Source organism: Eschrichtius robustus, chromosome 17, assembly GCF_028021215.1.
Source record: "Eschrichtius robustus isolate mEscRob2 chromosome 17, mEscRob2.pri, whole genome shotgun sequence".
Classification (NCBI taxonomy): Eukaryota; Metazoa; Chordata; class Mammalia; order Artiodactyla; family Eschrichtiidae; genus Eschrichtius; species Eschrichtius robustus.
The window spans coordinates 82,386,466-82,409,321 of NC_090840.1; the positions used below are offsets into that span (position 1 = coordinate 82,386,466).

Consider the following 22,856-nt stretch of genomic DNA (forward strand, 5'->3'; position numbering starts at 1 on the left):
TGGGTCACTTTTCCAGGGGGTGGGAGCGGGGAGAATGACTGAGATATAACCTTTGCCTTCATGCATGGTGGTTAATATAGTGTATGTTTAAGTTCTGCCTTCAGCACTTAGTCCCTGCTTGCTTAAGAGGGCGACACGTTTCCTGAGCTTTAGTCCTTCATTTACGAAGGGCAGGTAATAGCAGGAGCTGCCAGGCTTGCAGATGCCGTGCCTATCAGGAGATCGTGCCTGCAGGGTGCCTGGTACAGCAGTCAGTGCACGTTAGCTGCCGTGGTCGCTGCTGTTCTCAGGTGCCTGTCATTCTGGACGCGGATCGGAAGAGTCGAAGGGGAAGGAAAGAAGAAGAGGGAAGAAGTTCTGCTGGCCACTTTCCGTAGAAGGACGCTGAGACAGTCATGCCTTCTTCTGCATAATTTCAAAATCCTCCACCTCTGAAGACAAGCGCTTATCCTAACTCAGATGGCAGCCAAAGCTGACTTGTACTGACACAGGCTATTTACAGGCTTTAGACATCTCGTTTTGCATGGATGCTTACACATTTCTGTTACATCAATATTAATGAGTCTGATGAGGAAAGCTGCCCCACACACCACAGTAAATGCAACATATGTTGCTTGCAAATTATTACCTTTCTAAATTCCAAAATAAATTCAATCCAAAGCACACAGGGCCCCCAGGATTTTGTGTAAGAGACTGTGCACCTCTGTTAGGTCAGCAGACGGCAGCCAAGCCTGATACTGAAATGGGGGGTGACCCCGTTGAAACCACTTAACATCTTCAGGATGAGTTAACTTGTATGACAAATGGAAACAGCCTTAGGAGGTCATTATGAAGAGCCGATGAGACAATGTGCAGCACATTTATTTCAGGTAGAACCTGGCGTTGCTAGGCAACACTGCTTTATTAAGGTTTATGTTTTTAACCATTAAAGGAAAATCCTATTAATCATCAGCTTATCCTGTAACCACCATCTCAATTTGAAAACTTTACATTTTGGACCTTTAAGAAAAGTCACGCTTCAAGATAATTTGTTTTTCTTGCAGTATGACTGTTCCTTGGATGAGTATATAAGCTATATACTCGTTCAACTAATGTTGGTTGTTTATTCATTGCAAACCGCAGTCCAGACTCCAAGACCAAAGATGACTCAATCATGAGCCCATTTTCAATACTCTGTGTTAAATTCAGAAGAGAAATCTAAACAGGGTTTGTGAAGTTCTCACAAAAGAGATGAACCACAATCCAAACCTCTCACTGAACTCTGGTAACACTGTCTCTTTCTCTCCTCCCTCCAGGTGGACGGTGGCGACGTGTCCTGAGAGCCGCGGCATCCCTCTATCCCACCCTCACTTCTGTAAACAGTCCCCAAGAAATCCTCTTCAGAGTCCCAGATGGTGCATTCTGTTTCTTTAGAATAATATGATATGGCTGATTCTGGGAAGTACAAGGTGCTTGGGACTGCCAGGAGGTCTGATTTGTATGCATGGGGAAGGCGGGGAAGGGAGGAAGTCAAGAAATAAGGCAAATATGGGAAAAGTGTAATGAACTAAGAATGAATATGATCGGTGCCGTGTCCCTCACCAGCACATTGTAACAGTGAGAGGATGAGGCAGAAGAGGTCAAACTGGCCGTCAGGTGATGACAAGTCCAGTCTTAGGACTGAAACCGAGCTCCCCTAAAATCTAGTTCCCCTGTGAGTTGATGGCCAACCTCTCTATCCAAAACTTTATTCCCGTTCTTGCCCTGCCCCTGTTCCTCTCAGGACTGAAGAGTATCAAAGAAAAGGCGGGACTGAAACTGAACAGGACCCCGTACCTTCCCCGGTACAACCCCCTCCAGGTCGTGTCCTCGTTTCTTTGGCCTTCACCGAGTTCCAAAGAGCAGACTCAAGCAGTTACCAATTAGGCAAGAGAGGGAAAGCAGACACAAAGGAACAGCAGTTAAGCAAGAAAATTTATGGTAACCTATACAATAGCTGAGCAATAAAAGAGTCTCAGGACTCCTAGTTCCTCCTCAAGGGACATACGTAACAATCTGACACGTACCTTCGAGCTGTTCTGCAGAAATGAAGACCCCCACCCACTAGAGGGTGCTGACCACAGGCATGTAGACCCCAGACTGGTTGGAACCAGAAGGGTGATGCCTGAGATTCCCAAACATCACCCTGTCACCTCACCACCAGCCACTCAGAAACATGTCCGCGAGCTGATCACACACCCTACGACCCTCACCTTACCGTTGCTTTTAAACCCTTGTCTGAAAGCCATCAGGGGTTCAGGTCTCACTAGCCGCCCATCCTCTTTGCTTGGCCCGGCAACAAACACTACTTTCCTTCACCACAACCCGGTGTCTGTAGATAGGCTTTGCCGCGAGTCAGGCAAGTGCACCCGAGCTCCGTTTGTAACAGAACAATGTCAATCTGGTCCTGTGACTTTGCATAAATCTCATAACCTCTCTGGCACCTTAAGACCCTCATCAATTAGGGAAAAAAAAGAACATTCTACCAAATTCCCATGTATCTTCCACAGACTCATTTACAAGGTAAGAAACTATATAACATCGAGTATTATATATATATATATATATAATTATATTTTATCAGCCGAATCAGAAGACAGAAAATAAACTGAGCACACATAAATGTCAGAAAAATCCATGTTGTTTTGCACCCCAGTTTCTCTTTAAAGTGGTTAATGTAGATCTTCTTCCTATTACTTTGTTTTATCGTGGCTTCCCTCTTCTTCCCAAGGCTCTATTTCATGCGCAGCACAAAACCCTAACCACTGAAAGCTAAATCACACCAACGGCGGAATTTGTATTTTTCCATACTGTCTGTTCACACCCCTGCTTCTTGCACCAGCTGTTCCCCTCGTGGGGTTGTTGTTTGATCCAGGTTCTAAGCTTCCAAACACTTACCCACCAATTAAGACTCAGCCCAATCATTCCATTTCCATAAACCCACCTCTGCCTGCCCTCCTCTCTGCCTTCTGGAAGATAATCGAATATATCTTCATTAGTCTTAACACACTGTCCTCCCATTTTGTCTGTCTGACCCTCTGACCTCTGTGTGTCTTAAAGGAAGAAGAGAACTGTCCATTCATTCCTTTAACCATTAATCCAACAAATATTTGTAAAGTACCAAAAATGAGTCAGACCCTATGTTGGGTACAATATCTACACACTTTCGCACCCACAATGCCCAGTGTAGGGCCTGGAATAGCCCTTTAACAGCAAATTCCTGAATGCCCGAATGAATGAATCTCCTCATCACTCACATTTTGTCAGGTACTAAATTTTGCTTTTGACCAAAATCAACTTTTTACCCAGGAGGGAACATGATGAAAGACCTCTCCCAGCCCAGCCCAGAATCTGAGTCACTGATTGATCTCTGCTGCAGGGTAGCCAGGCCTGGCCCTGGTATGTTTATGGCCCTTTGTGATGCTAACATTTACCCCAAGCAACTACACATCACAGCTTAATGGACTGAAACTTTGAGAAAGTAGCTTCAAGGAAAGGGCAGAAGACCTTAAAGCTCGGTCAGCAAAAGCAAGAAGGCTCCTGATTGAGAAAAAAGGGGCATGTGAGCTATAATCTGTAATACTGACTGGAGTATCTGTTTTGGCTGCAAAACCTTCTGGGCCAGTTCAACAGTGTTCAGGGAAGAAACGTGTGAGGTCATGGAAGGAGAATGACATTTACTGAACATCTATGTGCTGTGAGATCACTTATCCACAGGAGCCCTTTGGGGGTTAACGATGCTTTACTCCTTTACACAGAAAAGGAAGAGAGCCTCTGAAAGAATAAGCCACTTGCCCTTAAGTCATCTATCTTGCAAGTAGCTAAGCTGGGATCCTAACCCAGTTCTGTATGAAGGCAAAGTCTGTTCATTTTGCTAGAAATAAGTCCACCCAAGAGAAGGAAAGGCATCCTTAAGCGTCTTCCTGCAGTTGTAAGTAATGAGAAAGGGCGGAGGAGGTGCCCAGGAAAACCCTTATACACTACAGCACCCACCCTTAAATCCCCAGGGGTTTTCAGTCAGCACCAGGAACCAGGGACAGCGCCTGGGCAAGGCACACAGCTGAGCACTCCCTGCTCCCTCTCTCTCTCTCTCTCTCTCTCTCTCTCTCTCTGTGTCCCCTTCCTCCCTCCTCGTCTTCCCCATGGGCCCCCCATTCTACAACTAAAGACCTCTCTGAATTCCAACTTACCTTCCCAGCTGACTAGGGAAACCTTCATTCTAAACTACATTCTAACTTACAAACATATATTATACAATATTAACACTGAAAGGGTCATCTGTTTACGCATCTCACATTTGAAACAGGAGGATGTGTTTGGCCAAAGGGACAGCGCGACTTACCATGGGTCCCATGGAGTTGAAACTGGCTGGTCAACCGGGCCCCAGGGCAAGGCGCCCTGCATTCCTCACGCCCTGGGGTCTCAGCCTTCCTCTCTACTCCTCACTGCTGCCTCTCCCACTTCCACTCGGGCTCTCTCTCCAGCAACTTGCCTACAGGTCCCCCACCTTCGTGCTGCAACCCTGAAGCAGACTCCACAGGGCGATCTAATGATAAGAGTCACTAACATCTATAGAGCATGTACCTGTGACAAGCAGAGGTAGACAACTATTTTTATTTGCATTGTATCATTTTTCCCCAAACTGCCTGGGAGATAGATTTTATCAACCTCAGAAATACCACAGATTTTATCAACCTCAGAAATATCACAGATTTTATCAACCTCATAAATATCACAGAGAAAAGGACATTTTAAGCCATTTTCCCCATCTCCCATTTCTGGTGCCCTTGCCTTCCTTCCAAGAGGCAATCAATTTCTTCCAGGTCCTGAAGGTCCTCCTCTAGGGGGGGAATTGAGAGCACAGGAGCGCTGCCGGTCAGACGCTGGGCTCACAGCATCACGGCGGAACCTCAGACACACGCCTCCGGTTGGCTGTTAATTCACAGGGCGTCCAGAGTCTGGTCCTGCTTCCTGCTCCTTTCCGCACACTCCCATTGCTCCAGGCACAAGGAACTGTCTTATATGCCCTCAACTTCAGGCAAAGTTGTTTCCAACTTTTATTTTTCTTCAGAAACTGGGGAGTTGCCAAATATTTGCTCAGATCACTCAAAGAACTCTCTCCGTTTTTCCCCTTTGATCATGAACCACAAAGTCACTATTAGGGGAATGCACATTAGCCTACTATGACCTCAATCAGTGCAAGCTTAGTACAATTACAGAGGTCACCTGCCTGAACAGCAGAAAAAATCACGAAGCAAGAAAAGTTTAACGTAGACACCGCAATTATTCCTGAGGCCTCAAATTCCATGTCCTGGTTATTACTGTAAACAAGCCTCTTACATATAATAAATACAACATACTCTGTGGTTATGTTCCTCAGATCCCAAAGACACAACTATAGAATAAAAGGAAAAAAAAAAAAAAAAAAAGAATGGGTATCTGGGCCTTGAGATAAAACTTCCAGTAAGAGCAGCATATATGGGTTCCCAATGTGTTATATCTTCAATAAGTTGACTGGGATGGATGGGGACGTCATTTAGGAAAGTGCTAGCTGACTCAGAAAGCAGGTCTAGGGATGACAGGCCATGACACCAAAGGCACATGAAAAGAATTTTTAAAACTTTGTTTTCATAAATATAGGTAAGTGGATAAAAATATCATAATTATACAGTAATTCTTTAATTTATGTGATTTTGAATATATGTTAAACTAAAGCAAAAAATAAGCATTCTAATGTCTATCGTTGACTATGTCACACACATTCTTTTTGTACATAAATTCTAAACTTTACTGTATTTTATTTAATTTCTTACTTATTAAATTTTATTTAACTATTTACAGAATCACTTAGCCAAAAAACATGGAACGCTTCACGAATTTGTGTGTCATCCTTGCGCAGGGGCCACACTAATCTTCTCTGTATCGTCCCAGTTTTAGTATATGTGCTGCCGAAGTGAGCCCTGTCACACGCATTCTTAAGTTTATACATTTGAGCTGGTCAAATGACTGCTCACTGGCTGCGGGTGCATTTACAGCACACGCTCTACTCTGAACACATTCTGTCTCACGCTCCCATGGCCTTCTCCCACGTTAGTACCCTGCAGAGAACTCCTTCCTCATCTTCCCCTTCCAGTGGCTACACGCACTTTAAAGTCAGGAGAAACATCACCTCCTCCAAGAAGCCTTCCACAGTCAAATGAGGCTGGGTCAGGAGCCTCCTCTGAGCTCGCTTGTGCCTCAGCCTCCCTCTATCCCAGCACTTGTGAGTCTGCTTCTCCCCCGGCTCCTGAGCTGTTAAGAGGGCTGGGAACACGTGACACCATCCCTGTCACCCCACAGCCCACCTCCAGGTCTGACACGCGGCAGAGGCTCAGTGGATATGCAACGGATGAAATAAGAAGTGTATTGTTAATTGATGCATTTGACTCAATGAACGACTGCTTCGGTGTGAAAATAACTCCAGGAAAACTTCCCTAATCACTCAGGAAAGTTCTCTTAAGAACACTCCCTGATGGGCAAAGTCATCTTTTCTGAGCTGTGGCTGCAAGTGCACTGAACAAGAGACGCCTGTTGTTTGCCAAAGTGTCTGCCTTCCCTCCCAGGGCCCAGCGAGAGGACAACCGCCCCTCCCCCGTAGTGTCAGGAGTGGTGGAAATGAGTGATCACCTCCAGGCCTGGCCCACAAAATCCTTCCACAAGATCCTCTACCGTCTCTTCCCTCATTTGCCACCGCATACGGAGGCTCTGGGAGAAGACACTGAAGTCCCAGAGGAAGGGATGGCACTGGCCTGGAGGAACGTGGGTCCCTGGATGGCTGTGTGGACGAGGACTCCTCACCCACCACAGCCCCCATCACGCTCGCTGTGAATGAGGAATAAACTTTTACTGTGTTCATCATCTGAAATTTGGGGATCGTTTGTGTCCCCAATTAAACTAATAATACAAGACAGATCTGTTGCTCTGCCGGTTGAAAGCATCTTTTGCAACTTGATTTCACTGCAAACATTTACTAAGCAACAATTATGTGGCAACTACTTTAATGTCACAGTTCAGAGTCACAGAGCCTTTAGTTAAGTGGAAAGTGATGAACATGCAAGTAAACTGAGGTGACCAGAGATGCTGACAATTAAATTCTGTTTGGCCCCTAAGTGCAACCCATGGCATCCACAGTTCGCTAGATAAACCTACCTTAGTTCCTGGAGGTCCAGGTGGTCCAGGAAGTCCCTGGGAAAATGAATGGCACAAAGATAACCATGGGACCATGCGTGAGCATTTACCCATCTACCCTGTGCTGTGGGGGGCCACAGGTGGACGGGACTCTCATTGTGACCTGTCTTGTACAAAGGAAAGGTCCCTGCATCCTCGTGTAGTGCTAAGGGCTGAAAGCCACTGAGATTTCGGGGTTCTTCATTACTGCAGCAAAATTTACTAATACGTCTCACTTCATGTCCGTGACACTAACATGTTTGCAAGTCCCCATGCACACAACGCCCTCATGCGTTTCCACATACAGTTTAGCTGTCTGGAATACCCTCTCTGTGCTGTTCTGCCTAAAAAATAATTTCTTTCAACTTTCACACTTCGCACAAATGCCACTTCCTGTGCAAGGTTTCCCCAGACTTACACAGACCAAGAAGCCCTTCTCCAGGATGTGCACTCCAGGATTGCCTGAGCTACGGTTATGTTTGCCCGGCTGTCTCATGAGCACCTCAACAGCACAGGCGCGAACCCACCTCCGTGTCCCCAGCGTCCGGCCTGGAGCCTGGTACGCGGCCAGCAGTCCCCGGGGGACTCTGCTGCACTGGCCTGAAGTGGGCAGGAGCAAGGCGCTTCCCCCGCCCAAGACCCCTTCCCCAGCCCACCTGCTTTCACTGGCTATGACTCCGCTGCTGCAAAGCTTGACCAGTGAGCCTTTTCTTTTTTTTTTTTCTCTCTTCTAATTCCAGCCTGATCGTCATGGGCACAGAAACCCTGGGCCCGACACTTACCGGTTCTCCATCTTTCCCTCTTGCGGGCGGCCCCGGGAGCCCAGGGGCACCAGGATCGCCCCTGGGGCCACCTGGCCCTGGCCTTCCTTCTTCTCCCACTGCTCCCTGGAAGGAAAAGTGGACAGTGTCCAGGATCAGTGACATGCGGAGAGTAAGCTTTTCAGTGGTGAGCCAACCTGAAGGGGGTTGGTGGGCTTCCTGGTGATGCCCTGCTTCAGAAAGCCCACCCCTTCTGAGGGCATAGAAAGACGGGCTGTATAATGTGTCCCCCAAAATTCATATGCTGAAGCCCTAACCCCAGTACCTCGATTTAGAAATAGAGTCTTTGCAGATGTAATTAGTTAAGATGCAGTCATACTAGGGTGGCACGGACCCTGATCCAGTATGAACTGGTGTCCTCACGAGAAGGGGACATTTGGACACAGACATGTGGAGAGGGAAGTCGACGTGAAGATGCGGGGAGAAAAGAGCCATCAGTAATCCAAGGAGAGGGGCCTGGAAGAGATCCTTCCCTCACAGCCCCCAGCAGGAGCCAACCCTGCTGACACCTTGATTTAGGACTTCCTGCCATGGTGAGAATGGCGAGACGGTAAGTTTCTGCTGTTTAAGGCACCCAGTTTGTGATACGCTGTTCCAGCGGCCTTAGCAAACTGTACAACGCGGAACATGGGAATAGGAAGGATATAGTAGTCTTCTAGTCCAACTTTTCTCCCACTGCAGGAAACCGTCATGTGTGCCTCTTCCAGGCAGTCCTCCCATTTCTGTTTGCACTCCTTTGAGAGCAGGGAGCTCACCACCTTCTCAGGCTGTTCATCCCTTTATTGGGCAGTTCCATTACATAGTGTGCCTTTATATTCAGCCAACCCTCTCTGAAATCTTCCAGATGTTTGGCATTCAACCTTGGAGCTCTACAGACGAAATCGAATCCCTCTTCACATGACAGACTTTCAGCGATGTGAACACAGCCCGGGGCTCCCAAGTGGGAAGAGAGAGAGACAGACAGCCAGGATCTAATGAGGGAGCTGGGCTTGGAGTTTGCTCACCGTCTCTTGACCACAAAGCCAGGAGCCCCGCAGCAGCCCCGGCTGTGGAACGCTGAGGGGGAACCACATGAGCGGCAGGAACGCCCTTTCCCAGGCAGGGCTCTCTCGGGCCTAGGCTGCAATCTGACTGCCTCCGACATTTGATGCAGGGGTGAGGTGAGGTACGATGTCCCAAGGAGGGGCAAAGCAAGGGATGGAGAGGACCTGTCTCCAGGCCCAGGGCGGGATCAGCTTCTGCCAGCCTCAGGCCAGCCACTGGACAGTGAGAGAGAGAAAGCACATCCTGCTGTCCGGGATTTTTACCACTTTGCAGAGCACCGGAGGGAAGTCCCCTTCCAAATGCAGCCCTGGGTCTTGGACCTCAGCCCGGGCTTCTGCTCAGACCAGCAGAAGTGTTTGGCTCCCCCTTGAGGCTGAATGAGCCAACAGCTCACAGCTTTTCTCATCTTTGCTCAACTGGTCCTCAGAAGCCTCTTCTAACCCCCTTCTGAGCTCCTTCTACGTTGTCAGTGCCCCACTTATGTCCCCGAATAGAGCCTAACCCTTCAGACGTGTTGTAATCAAGGAAAACCCGACGGGCCAGGCTGCTTAAGGATATTTTCCACAGGTGGGTGGCTCATCTTTCTCTGCAATAGATCGTTTTCCTCTCTGAAGTACGTGTTTTAAAACCGAGCCTTCCCACCAAAGTGTAGAAGTTCGTTATTTATCCTTGTTACATTTTGCCAAAATAGAAAAGATAATACGATCACTCCTTTCAAAGGTCCCAGGCGGAGTGGACGTGAAGGGACTTGCATCAAGTTCAGACACTGCAGTGCCGGGAGGGGGCCTCTGCGGAGGTGGCATCGGGAGCCGGGGAGACGCTGAGACACGAGAAGCCTCACGTGTCGGCTCGGCGCAGCGGAGCGCCGTCAGCCCTCCTCGCCGGCTCTGCCGCATCAGTGCTTCGGCTTCTCCTCACCACCTGCGGTCAGCGTAAGCTCGTCTCCATTTTACAGACGAGAACACGCAGGTGCCAGACGGTGCCTGCAGTCCGGGCTTCTCAGCTCCGGCGCTGCTGACATTCGGGGCGGGTGATCTGTGTTGAGAACGGGGTGCTGTCCTGCGACAGTTTAGCAGAATCCCTGGTCTCCACCCACTAGAGGCCAGTACGGCAGAAGCCAGGAGTACACCTCGGAGACGCTTCCTAAAACGCGAGGTCAGGAAACGTGGCGTGGGATCTCGAACGTCCATGGGACCTCCTTCTCTGCCCCCGGGGTGTTGGCGTTTTGGGGGGACGCCGTGTCTGTCTTCTTCCTAATAAACAAAGCTCTTTCTCCTAACTCAGGAAGGTTTAACTGTGCACACAAAGGTGTGGGAGGGCTAAGTTGGTGCGCTGAACTGAGAGAAAATGGACCTAGAGTCAGACCGACCAGCTCTGTGGCTCACCAGCTACGGGATGTAGGAGAGCTGAATTAATCTCTCAGAGCCTCGGTCCCCACCTCTGTCAACTGGGGATCCACCTCCTCTACGGGTCCGCCGTGAGGGTTAAATGAGACAACTTCAGGGCTCCTCCCGCCCCTCTGTTCAGAAGCCTTTCTGACCCTGGGTCCTAAACCAGGTCTGAGCAGAGCGGGCTCCTGCTTCCCGGCTTCTTAAGAAGCTGAGAACAGCTGCTGTGTGCAGAGAGGTCACACTGCATCTTACCTTCTCACCGCGCTCCCCATGTTTCCCAGGGGGGCCTCTGGTGCCCGGGGGGCCCTGAAGAAAGAGGGGTTATTGACAAGGTGAAGTTCAAGAGGGCCCGCCGCCCCCAGAGAAGGGCGATCAGCCCCCTTTCAGTTGATGATTACAGCTCTGTCCCCACTCATTCCCCCCCTGGCTTAAATTCCTTGCCGCCATCTCCCCCCCCCGCCTGCCTTAGCTGCTCCTCCCCTGGTCTGTCACTCAGCCCTGAACACGAGACCTCTAACCACGCAGGCATGTGTCTCCTGATGCCCTGCCCGCCTTGGGCTGCAGCTCTCAGAGGGGACCTCGGGGAGGACGAGGGTGACCTAAGAACATAGCCTTGGCATCGTTGACCTGCTCCACCTGTGTCTTCAGAGTCCCCCAGAGGTTGACTTTTTGAGACAAGGCTCAGGTGCAGGTGCTCCTCGGAGGCACCAGCAGGGACGTGAGAAAGAGGAGGATAGGCAGGTAGTGACACGTTCGTGTCACTGGAGCTCGGTCCTGCTGGGAGCTCTGGGGGCCAACGCAGGACACACATTCAGAGTGGCTCCACCAGGAGTGGAGAAGCTGGGCCATTTATACACCCATCAGCCAGGGATGCTTCTGCTGGTGGTGGTGCCGCTGGCCACGTGTCATGTGGCTGCACAGCGAGGTCTCTAAAAGCCACAGAAAACCCTCAGGCAAAGGAATGCAAGGTTGGCTCCTGGAAGTCTGTGGCTGGCACTGCAGTGGGGAGGGTGACATGATACAGGCAAGGGTCCAGCGGTATCCACGGCAACCACTAACCACATGACTCAGTCTCCCTGTGCCTCAGTCTCCTCCTGCATAAAATGGGGGCAATACTAATATCCACCTCCCAGGGTCCCGAGGAGTCAATGAGCGAACTCGTGTAAAGCACTTACAACAGTGCCTGGCACACATATATGCCCGCATTTGTCCTCTGAACTGCTATGATTATTAACAGAAAGGTTGGTGACTGAACGGGACTGGCCTCAAGCTATAACAGTAACAGTTAGTCAAGTAACTGTAACAGTTCTCTGTTACCCTTGACTAGATGCCATTGGGTGTTTCACTGCACACGTTGCAGCTGAAAGCAACGTTCAGCTGGACCTTAAAGCTGGGGTCCTTAAAGCAGACCCATGGGGCCCCCACGGGGGAGGCTGTCTCCCTAAGTCAAGTGCAGCAGGAGGTTAAGGGTGAACCTGCACAGCCCGCGCTCTCCATCTTGAAGATGAAAAAGCGGAGGCCTCCAGGAGCCCCTCACAGAGGCCTGACAGCCGGTTAGTGGCAGAGCTGTGGCCAGACCCCGGGCAGCCCAAAAGTCAGGGCCTCCTCCACTTCTGTAGGTTCATTTTGTTTCTTCTAAGGCAAACTCTGAGGCTGACTCCAACATCAGTGATGCTCACGGCTTTCTGCAGTTACAACAGCGTCGTTCACCCCCCGGAGACCTCACGAGTTACCGAGAACCTCAGGTTGGTAACTTTCTAGGTGACTTTGTCAGGACATCAAGTTCTTCCATCTGTGAATGGGAGTAAGGATGCCTACGCCCGAGTTTCGTGGAGGGTAAATGAGTTAACTCGGGAGATGGGCACTGTGGAGCCACAACCAGTGTTGGTGTCCCTGCCCTCTCCCCCCACCCCGATTACTCACCGCACTTCCTGGGGGGCCACGGGAACCAGGGGGACCTACAGGTCCAGGAGTGCCCTATTCAGAGATGGAAGAAGGTTAGAAAGGCCCAAGGTATTGATTATAAGCAGCTCTCCCAGTTTCCCTCCAAACCTGCCTTCTACTCAATTCTCCCTGATTTGCTGGAAATGTTTGTAACCTGAAACTCCCTGCACAGATAAGATGAACCTCCCGTCCGGGTGCACCCCAACTCGCCAAGCCTCCAATGAGTGGGGCTGCGGCACAGAGGTGGGAGACAGGAGGACAGAAGCAGCCTAGGACCTTCCTTGAGACCACGGCACGGAGGCGGCAGAGGTGGAGTGTGCTGGGCGGGGCGGGGCGGGCAGAAAGGAAGGCCAGGTCCAAACATGCACGTGTCTCGGGTGGGGTTTGGCCTCTATCCTCAGAGCCTGGGGGAAAGGGAACCCCGAAAATGGGACAAACTCTTCAGACCTGCGTTGCCGAGAAACATGCTCTGGTGTAACGCAGGCCGACCGTAAGGGCATGAGCAAGCCTCGGGGACCAGAGGGAGGACACGTGAGGCAGCCGTGGGTTGGACAGGAAGAGGCATCCCTGGAGAAGGTGCCAGGAGGGACGACCTGGGCTTGGCGACCGGCCGCTGGTGGAGGGCCGAGGGGGAGTTCGCGGTGCGGACGGTGGCAGAAGCCTGAGCGGGCCTCGGCCACGCTGCTCTCGGACTGGCTCCCTCTGAAGGGGCCGGTGCTGTTCACGGAACAGGGGCACCGAGGGGGGAAGCCTGCGTGTGTGTGTGCGTGCGTGTGTGTGCCGGTGTTGGATCTGACTGGCCAATCAGGCATGTTTCCCGGAGGAGGTGGATTTGAACACCGATGGCTGGACGAGTGCATGGCGGGAGAGGTGGGTGAGGACACTCCAGCCGGGGCACCACCCGGGAGACGGGGACCCGGGGACTCCCAGTACTGGAGCCTCCCCACGCTCCTTCTGCCGCCCACACCCCTACACTCGGCCTCCCTCCCCCACAGGCTGCGCTCGGGCCGGGTCTCCCTCCAGGAGCAAGGAGGACTGACCGCGGGCCCCGTCTCTGCGACATCCGCGCCGCCAGCTCCCGGGGCTGACCCCATTCCCGCTAAGTCACACGTGCGGCGGGCTGGGCGAGCAGACTACAGCCGGGCACGTGGGGCCTGCGGTCCTGCCTGCCTGGCACTGCTGCTGCTCTGAGGCCACCGCCTCTCCTGGGAGTCCCCGCGGGACTCGGCCTTGTCCTGCGTCCCGCCAGCTCCCCGGAGAAGCCTGGGCTGGGGGCTCCGCTCCGGTAGACACAATGCTAGTCAGAGCTCAGGGGCACGAGTGCCGACCCACGGAGATTCTGGGCCTGAGGGAGGCGAGTCAGGAGCAGCGAGCGCGTGAGGGTACACGTGTGCTTGTCTTCCTGGAGTTGCTGGAACTGCATTTATACGTGTGCACGGCCTTATATGGGGGTGCATACGTGTGTGCGCATCGCGGTGCGTGTGCATCTCGCTTTCCAAACGTGTGGATGTGGATGTGCACGTGGGTGTGCTTCTCAGAGTGACAAACTCATCTGCGTGTGTCCGTGTGTGTGCCACCCATGTGCGTGCAGAAGGAGATTCCTCTTGGGGCTGGCATGTGGATGAAGCCCTGGGATGCTGGGGACGTGGCAGAGGCCGGCACGTCTCCGGTCCTGGCTGCTCAGGCGGCTCCAGCCCCGGCCAGCCCCGCAGCGTGGACGGCGCTTTCCCAGCCCCCTCCCCACACTCTGCCGAGAGCTGGGAGCCCGCCCAGACCCCCTCCTATGGGGCCCGGGAGGACTCACAGGGCTCCCAGCTGCTCCGGGCGGCCCCTGCGCGCCTTCCTGCCCCTTGGCACCCTGCATGGGAAACAAAACGGGGAGGTGAGAAGCCACAGGCAACGCCGTCCTCGGCCCCATGCGGGGATGTCAGGGCACCTTTGTCCTCAGAATTAGGTGATCCGAACTGAAGGACCGGGAGCGGGTCTAAAGGTGCAGAGATCGCAGCTCCTGGCCTCCGCCATCGTACTCCGTCCTCACCACCCCGGGACAGCAGCACCCACCCTTTATCTTGACGCGAACAACGTTCAGAGAGACAGGCCAGCCCAGGGCACACAGCCAGCCGCGGCCTGTGGCATCTGAGCCCAGACAGGCCGCTCCCACGGAACTCTCCGAGAACACGGACAACTGCCCAACAGAGAGCCAGTTAAGAAGCTGAAACTGAGGGAAATGCGATCAAAATGCTACAACACAACAGGTGTCATGTAAACTGGAGCCGCCAATTGGGGCTGGGAGGGAGGAGGGGACCTCCCGCAGCTGAAAAGCCTCGGGGACCCCTGGTCCCCAGCATGGCTGCTGGCTGCACAGAGTCGGGGAGGGAGAGCGTGGCGGGAGCCCAGCTCACCGACACCGACACTTCAGCCACAGAGCAGCGACATCCTGGGCCCCAGAGGCGGGGCCCACCCCCGGAGGCTGCATTTTGGGGCGCTTTGTGAGGTCCTCTCTGCGGCAGTGCCCCCTGGTGGACACTCCCGGAATGCCAGGTGAGAGGGGCCAGCGAGGGACGGAGGCGCTGGCGGCGCTTTCGGGTCTAGGAGCCAACAGGTGGACACAGTTTTCTTACCGGTGGTCCAATGGGTCCCCGAGGCCCCAGTTCTCCAGGATGACCCTGTGATCCCTGAAATGAAATAACCTATCAAGGGACTAGGTCACACCCCTGCTCCGGGCAGATGGGGGAGGTGTGGGCACGTGCAATGGGCATAATTTGAGATCCACGGAGGGGGCGTCCTCGGACCCCTAAGGGAGGAGGAAGGGGCCACAGTCAGTTCAGGGGGCTCCTGTGCGCAGTTCAGAGCTGCAGCCGCTCAGCCCTCAGACGTCCCGTCTAACCAGCCGCCCAGAGTGAGGGGCGAGGGGCGGGGGGCAAGGGCGCGGGGCGCAGAGCCCAGGGCACTCACCGCTTCCCCAGGCGCGCCGGGATTGCCCTTCTCTCCTTTGGGCCCTTGTCCTCCCTGTCGGTGGAGAAGCAGAGTACAGCAGACACGCTCAGCCCACCCTCAGGTCAGACCGCACTGACCTGCCTGTCCTGCACACGCCCCTTTCGTTGGAGGAGAAGCCAGCACAGCCAGCAACTGCCCTTTGCAGGTTCCACGCTGCTTTCTACTCACGCATGGGCAGATTTTGGAGACCCTGCCCCCGAGGCTCCTGCCTGCCCTCCCCCAAGCTCATCACTGATCCCCGAGTTAGTGTCTGCACGGCCCTGGGCTGGAGGCGCCACTCCCTCTGCATCAGCTGTTGAGTGGAATCGGCACAGTACACCTCGGAGAGCCTGGATTAAATGAGGTTGCTCTTGCAACGAGGTTTTCAACAGATGCAAGCTCATTCCTTCCAGAATCTCCATTTCCCACCAGCTCAGAAGAATGCACTCTGGCTCCAGTCACCGGACAACAATACCCTTATTTCTAGCATGGTTTCCTCCTAGAAAATTTCCCGTGGGGGGCCGGGGGATTTGCAAAATTCTTTTGTCTGGTCCACAAGTCACTGGAGATACAATCTGCAAAGATGAAAGGGCTTACGGGATGGATTCGGGTGACGCACAGGGAAGGAGTCTGCACACGCTTTCTGCCAGCTGGGGGAAGGAAAAGTGGGTGGCAGGAAGCGGGCTCAAGAATCAGGAGTGGTCAGGCCAGGACAGGGGAGAGACCCTGGGGACTCACAGGCAAGATGCTCAAGGCATTTCTACCCAGGGCCTGAGAGCCAGGAGGCAGAGTCTTCACTGCAGGGGTGCACACCAGGTGCCCATCAATAGCTGCTGAATGCTGAATGCTGAATGCAGGAGCGTCGTTTTCCCCCAAATGCCCCCTTGGTGATGTCAGCCAAGCCAAATCTCTTCTCTGGGCTCAGCAAACGCAGGGCGCTGGCTGGGCGTCTGGGAATCCTTTGCAGGCTGAGGGGGTGGAGTCAGGCTGCCTTCCGGAGGCGGCTGCTTCTAAACCAGTTACAAAGCCTCGCTTAAGTTCTTAACGGCAATGTCTCCAAGCCTGAGGCTGCCTGGCCCTCCCTCCTCCAGCTAAGGAATGGGTTCCCTTCTCCTCTCTGACATCTCCAGACCTGCTCACCATCTAACAGCCCCTGCTCTGTTCTCCACAAACTGCCATCACCACGCTACCTCGAGGCCTCCCCAGCTGGGGTCCCTGACATCCCCAGAAGGTTTCTCAATCCTGGAGCAGAAGGAAGAGGGGCTTCCCTTCCAGCCCTCCTCCCCCTCTTTATTCCCCTTCTTAGTCACGCTGCAAACTTCGCCGCCCCTCCGAATTTCGCGGCCCCTCCCCATGTGCACACAGCTGAGAGCAAGGAGAAATCAAACAGAAGAACATCTTTCAAAACCATCAATACAACACGGTTACCATGGCAATGAGGCAGCCCCAGAGGGATTCATGCAACAATCCACAATGAACCTTTTTTTTTTTTTTTCATGGACACAGATTCCTTGCTTTGCATCTGAAAGTGACTTCCTGGTTTCTGCACAGCTCAGACCCTGCAGGAAGGTGGCACCACTGGGATTCAAAGAGGAGGCTGGGCAGACCTCTGGCTCTCTCTCAGTCCCTTCCCATGGGAGCACCTTGGAAATCGTCTTCTATGGAGCAGTTCGTTTAAGCAGGGGCTGGATGTGCAGGTCTGCCTCAAGATTTGGGGACTCAGGGTGGGCGTGAGGGAGGGAGACCCAGAGGCATCGGGTAGGTGGATGTGGTCCTGGAAGAGGAAGACGGTGGGGCTCAGCCAGGGCCTCATGGCTGACAACCAAGTCTCAATTGCTAAGTCCAGGAAGGCCCTTTGCAAGGTGCTTCACTCCTCCGAGCCACGGGCCATCCCTGGGCACAGGGGCGGTCACAGCGATGCCTGCATTGCACCTGCCGCCTTCGAGGCTCGAGCCCTTCCCTTGAGAGAGGAGAGGACCCAGCCGGAGGCCCAGCCTGCTCTTCCCCCGCGTCTCCCAGCACTTCTGCAGCCCGCACCGCCCCGTGACGGCCCTCCCGCCCTCGCTTCCTCCCCGTTCCTCCTCCAAAGCAGCTCAAAATCCTCCTCCTCCTTCCGCAATGATTCCGGCGCCGACTCAGCCTCCCTCTCTCTACTCTGTTCTTTTCCATCAGATACAGGGTCCTTTTGAGCTTCTTAAGTCACAGCTACTTCAGAGCGGAGACAGGGAGGTGGGTCCTCCACACACACCCCTCCGCCGCCGCGCGCGGTGCAGCGGGTCAAGTCCTAACAGCGGGAGAACCACGTCCCTGAGAGCAAAGCAACCAGAGGAGGCCGTTTGCTGACCTCAGGGCAGGAAGAGACCCTGAACACGCTTATTTCCACGGAGGCTGCTCGTGGAAAGAGGAGGGAAAGGTTCCTGGAGGCTGCGGCCACGGCGAGCATCCTTTTCGGTCAAGTGTTTCCATCTTCACAAGAAGCCACAAGGTGTCCCTCCCCCAGCCACACCTCCACGCAGGCCGGGTCCCCTCTGCCCTCCGAACTGCCCCCTCTCAACCTGTCCCTTCGAGGCCCTCCAGGCCCGGGGCCCCTCACTGCGGACACCCACTGAACTGCCTGCTCTGCCCTTTGGTCTTCTGCCAGCCCACATGACTCTGTCCTGCTCAGAACCACCGGCCACTCCCTGTGTAGTGAGGAGGTAACTTTACCCAAAGAGAGGGCTGGCCTTCGCCCTTGGCTACTGGCAGGCAGCCTCCAGGCCCCTGGAACCTCCTGTCCGACCCTGGAGCTGGTTCCTCGCAGGGTCCGTCCCCACTGGCTGCCAGGACAAGGTCGGGAAGCCCAGATGCCTGGCAGCGACCGGGACGCAGGGGCTGAGAGTTAGGACACAGCCCGGGCCCAGCTCCCAGAGCCCCCGGGACATCGCGAGCCAGGCTGGGGGACACCGTGCAGCACCGAGGAGTCACTGCCACTTACTGGCATCCCTGGGTGCGGTGTGAACAGGGACGTCTGACAAGGAAACCACAGAAATGAGAAGGACGTGAATCGACGTTAACAACCTGCCTCTGACAGATTCACCGAGCAAGAGAATACAGCCCCGAGGGCTCCTTTAACCATGACTAGTTTTGACAGTTAGGATCCCACGCTCCTTTCAAGTCCCCGAGCGGGTATTAAGTCCGGAAAGCACAGTGGTTAGCTGTGGGCGCGCTGGAGTCCTGCAGCCTGAGCTCAAAGCCTGTCACCTCCACCTTAAACTGTGTGACCTCGGACACCCGCCAGCCTCTCTGCTCTCATCGGTGAAATGGGCTGACACATTCTCCTCTCAGGGTACGGCGGGGCCGAAACGGAAGAATCCATGCGAGTGATCAGAGCTGTGCCTGGACCGCTGGATCGCTCCAGCAGAGTCCGTTCCTCACCACCAGCGGCTACTGGCAGTGACGCAGGTGACAAGGAAGCCAGGCTGCGGGACTCGGCTCTGGGCCCAGGGAGCCCAGCTGATGCAAACTCTCTGTCCCAGAAGCTGAGGACCCCACGGACTGGCCCCCGCACGGCCGTCCCTCTGCGTTGCATGAATGCTTCCCAGGCGGCCTGCTTTCTCCCATCTCAAAGCTGCCGCACCCGCCGCTGCCCCGGCCTGGAACGCGCTTCCCTTCTCCTTTACCTGACTGACTGAGCCCACCCTTCAGAGCTCGTGTTTGAACGTCCTGTCTTCAAAGATCTCCCCCCCGTCCACCACTCAAATATAAATGAGGCCCCCTTGCTATGCACCCTGCTCTTTGCCTTGACAGCATTTACCACGATCTGCAGGATCTGTGTGTCTGGGCCGCCACGTGACTAGAGCTTATCTCCCTGACGAGGCAGTTTAAGCTCCACAGCAGCCAAACTCTGCCAACGTCTGGCGCACAGCAGGTGCTCAAATATAAGTGAGTGGACAAAAGGACATCGGGGACGCTCGTCCAAAAACGCAATGAATTCAACAAGGAAGGAAAAAAAGGAGATTTCCTACACCGTGCCCTCCATGTCTCCAAATCCCAGTCTCGTCCCCAAAAGAAACCACTGTTTTTCAGTTTAGCATATTTTAGACCCATTTGTATCTATTTCCAATTTGCAATTATGAACGTATAGGAATGCATAACTTTGCACGAGAGTTATACAAATAAGAACAGCAAGCATTGTTATTTATGGTTGTTGATATGTATTAACTCGTGTATTCCTCACAGTAAAAGAAGCAGTTTTATCTGTTTTTGCCCTGCTTTTATACGTAAGAAGATTGAAGGACAGAGAAAGAAACTTCTTAATGAAGTTCACACAGCCAGTGAATGCCGGACATCACGTAGGTGGGCTGTGGAGTCCGTGTTAGCCTTCACACACGCTGTAACTCATAAATTAGTTTTTCTACTTAACTTTTCTTGAATATGGGCATCTTTTTAAAGCCATATGCGTAGTGCATGTGTGTGTGTTTAATTTTTATGAAGTAGGATTCCATGACACACATATTCCGTGGTTTAGTTAATTCTCTGCTTCTGGTCATGTAGGTTGCCTGTAATTTTTCATTATAAGCAACACCACAATGTAAATCCTTGTACATGATTTTTTAAATACACACAATGCAAATAATTCTTCAGGCTAGATGCCTAGGAATGGAATCTCTAATCTAACGGTTAGACAGACACTTTATGATATGTTAATACCAAGTAACCTCTCAAATAAGTGTTACCAATATGCCTCCCACCAAAAGGCAGTGCTCATTCCCTGCAAACCTGCCTACATTAAATATTACCAGTCTTAAACAACAATTTTACATGGCCAGTTCTGACTCTAAATTTGATTCTGAAATACTTGCTGCATCTCATTTTGAGGGGCATGTATGTGTGTGGGGAGAAAACAGTGGTAGCATCATGATGTAACATACAGAAGACCACGGAGGACACATCTTTGTCACACTGCAAATGGGATTTCTGGGTGTTCAGGCTCTCTCATCTCCTGCCCTCCATATGAGGCAGTCCCCTGTTGTAGCTACTAAATGACCAATCCCTACGTGCCCCGCCATGGCCAGCATCTGGAGCCATGTTCACCTCCCCCGAAAGCATCCGATCAAAGCACAGAATATCAAGGCTGGGAAGAAACATTCACATGAAAAAAAAAAATGCAAACTATATTTGCATATTTATATAGCCTTCGTTTTTTTTTTATTTAGCATTTATTATGTACCAGAAACTGTGCAATGTACCTTGTATTATTTCAGTTAATTTTCACCACAAACGTACAAGATAGCTAGGTATAACATTTTTTCTTAACAGATGAGAAGACCAAGTCTTTTCGACACTAAATAACGTGTCTAAGACCGCAGTGCTGGTGAATGGCACAGCCAGGATTCAAACCCACTTTTTTTTCTGGCTCCAAAGCCCACGCTGTTACTCACTACTCATCCCGAACTCACAACGCCCACCCTCAGACAAGCGAAGGGTAGAAGCATGAGTCACAGCTGTATATCTGTGCTGTAGTCTTACCCTGGACAAGCTGCTTCTTGTCCCTGGGCCTCTGTTTCCCCACAGGCAAGAGGTGGGCATGGATGCTCAGTGTGTAGCCGGTGTTCTAATAAACAGTGACTGTGCTTGCTGAGTGAGATAAATCAATAAGCACAAGGTGGTTCCTAGTGAAGCTTAGGCATTTTTGGATTACAGGACCTAGGGATAGGTCTGGCTATTGACAAACTCCCTTCAAAAGATATTTACAACTAAGTGGTATGTGTGCAGAAGGAGAAAGGGTTACAAGCAGAGTAACTTACAGTTCCAGGTAATCCCGGGGGGCCTGCTGGACCCGTTTCACCCTAAGTGAAGAAACGGAAAATAAATTACCATTAACCCTCTGCCAACTCTGCCTATCCTGGGATACCTTTCCCAAGACAACAGAATCACCCACCCCACATCTACCTCGATAGATAGATAGATAGATAGATAGATAGATAGATAGATAGATAGATAGATTCCAAATTGTAAAATACTTCAGACATATCAGAACTTTATTCTGAGGAGTATCTATGCTGGTATGTGTAGCTGTAGATCGTTTATATCACTATATACTATTCCATGGTGCACATGGAAGTAAAGTGATCCATGATCCGTCTTTTTTTTAAAGTATAAAATACTTCTTTTTTATTTAAGCCTTTAACAGATAACCGATTGTTTAAAGCAAAAACAATAACAATGTACTATAGGTGTCAAAACACAGGTAGAAGTAAGATGTGTGACAACAACAGCACAAAAGCTAAAAGGGAGAAATGAAGATATACTGTTCTATGGTTCGTATATTTATATATGAAGTGGTATAATAGCACTTAAAGATTTAATCGTGGTAAGTTAAAGATGTCTACTATAAACTTTAAAGCAATCACTGCAATAAAACAAAGGAGAGACAGAACTAATAAACCAGTGAAGGTAATAAAATGGACACAATCCATCTTCCTGTTGATGACATTTATGTGATTTCCCGCCTGCTGCAGCCATAACCGTGCTGCGGCAGGCCTCTCCACACTGTGCGCTGCAGCCCAAGGGCTTGAGCGCCCTTAGAAACTCCCCTGGGCCCTGCCCCACCCTCTTCGAAGGGGACAGGCTCTTTTCAGGGGCCTGACGGGTGACTATAACATTCCTGTAAACAGCACAGGCTTGGGAGTTGGATCACCTGAGCTTGAAACCTAACTCTACCATTTCATGTATGTTATTTTACTTCTGTCGGCTCGTCTTCCTCTGTGCAAAATAATGACAATAGTACATCCAGCTCACAGTATCATCTGGGGGCTGACTGAGATCGTCAGCGAGGGCCCACTGAGGAGGAAATTGTTATTACATTTGCCCCGAGGAAAAGAGGTCACTGGCTACTCCACCAGGAGGTGCGGTCCCCAAAGCCCATCATTCCATGTGAGCCACGATGGTGTCAGGACATGGATGTCGAGGCCCAGGTGTGTTCCGAGCAGCCCAGGGTCAGGCCTGTGGCAGGCCTGGGTCCACTCGTGGTTATTAGCGGACAAGTGAATGAATAAAGTTGGCTTAGAGAGAGGCAAGGCTGCTCTTAATAACAACAATAATATGATAATAAAACGTAGTCATACTGTCTTCTATGATTATTTCTATGGTTATATAGGATTTAACTGCAGGTACGACTTACTTTTCTACAGGCATTAACGCCTCTGATCTCCGCCCAAATGCCTGTGACAGAGATGCTTCCGTATTCCCATTCCACGGAAGCAACCACACTCGTTCACCTGCCCAAAGTCACACAGCCAGCAGATGGCTCAGGCTGGTTTTAAACTCAGAATCCAAGCCCTGAACTACTCACTGTGCAGCATTTCCCTGACTAAAGTTCCAGAAGCTTCGGAGAGAAAAACCCTTTCTCAGCGCTATTTGCATTATCCGAGTTTACCCGATTCTCTTCTTGACACCGTCGACCTCGTGCTCCAAA

General features: G+C 52.0%; 1 protein-coding gene and 1 non-coding gene across 3 annotated transcripts in view; both read right to left on the reverse strand.

Annotated features, from left to right (window-relative positions):
- The window catches only part of COL22A1 (collagen type XXII alpha 1 chain), a 242,295-nt gene that overhangs the window by 72,605 nt on the left and 146,834 nt on the right, over window positions 1-22,856 (reverse strand). The window contains exons 30-39 of one of the 2 annotated variants that reach the window (XM_068525749.1): window positions 21,187-21,228; window positions 18,375-18,407; window positions 15,380-15,433; window positions 15,046-15,099; window positions 14,229-14,282; window positions 12,404-12,457; window positions 10,733-10,786; window positions 8,007-8,111; window positions 7,207-7,242; window positions 2,463-2,471 (exon numbers count right to left, since the gene is read on the reverse strand). In XM_068525749.1, the coding sequence (XP_068381850.1) occupies window positions 2,463-2,471; window positions 7,207-7,242; window positions 8,007-8,111; window positions 10,733-10,786; window positions 12,404-12,457; window positions 14,229-14,282; window positions 15,046-15,099; window positions 15,380-15,433; window positions 18,375-18,407; window positions 21,187-21,228 (495 nt within the window). Of the gene's footprint in view, window positions 1-2,462; window positions 2,472-7,206; window positions 7,243-7,988; window positions 8,112-10,732; window positions 10,787-12,403; window positions 12,458-14,228; window positions 14,283-15,045; window positions 15,100-15,379; window positions 15,434-18,374; window positions 18,408-21,186; window positions 21,229-22,856 lie in introns of both variants that reach the window. The other variant, XM_068525748.1, reaches the window with a different exon arrangement.
- On the reverse strand, window positions 5,873-5,979 carry LOC137751653 (U6 spliceosomal RNA). The gene has a single exon (XR_011070903.1). It is a non-coding gene; the product is annotated as a U6 spliceosomal RNA (small nuclear RNA).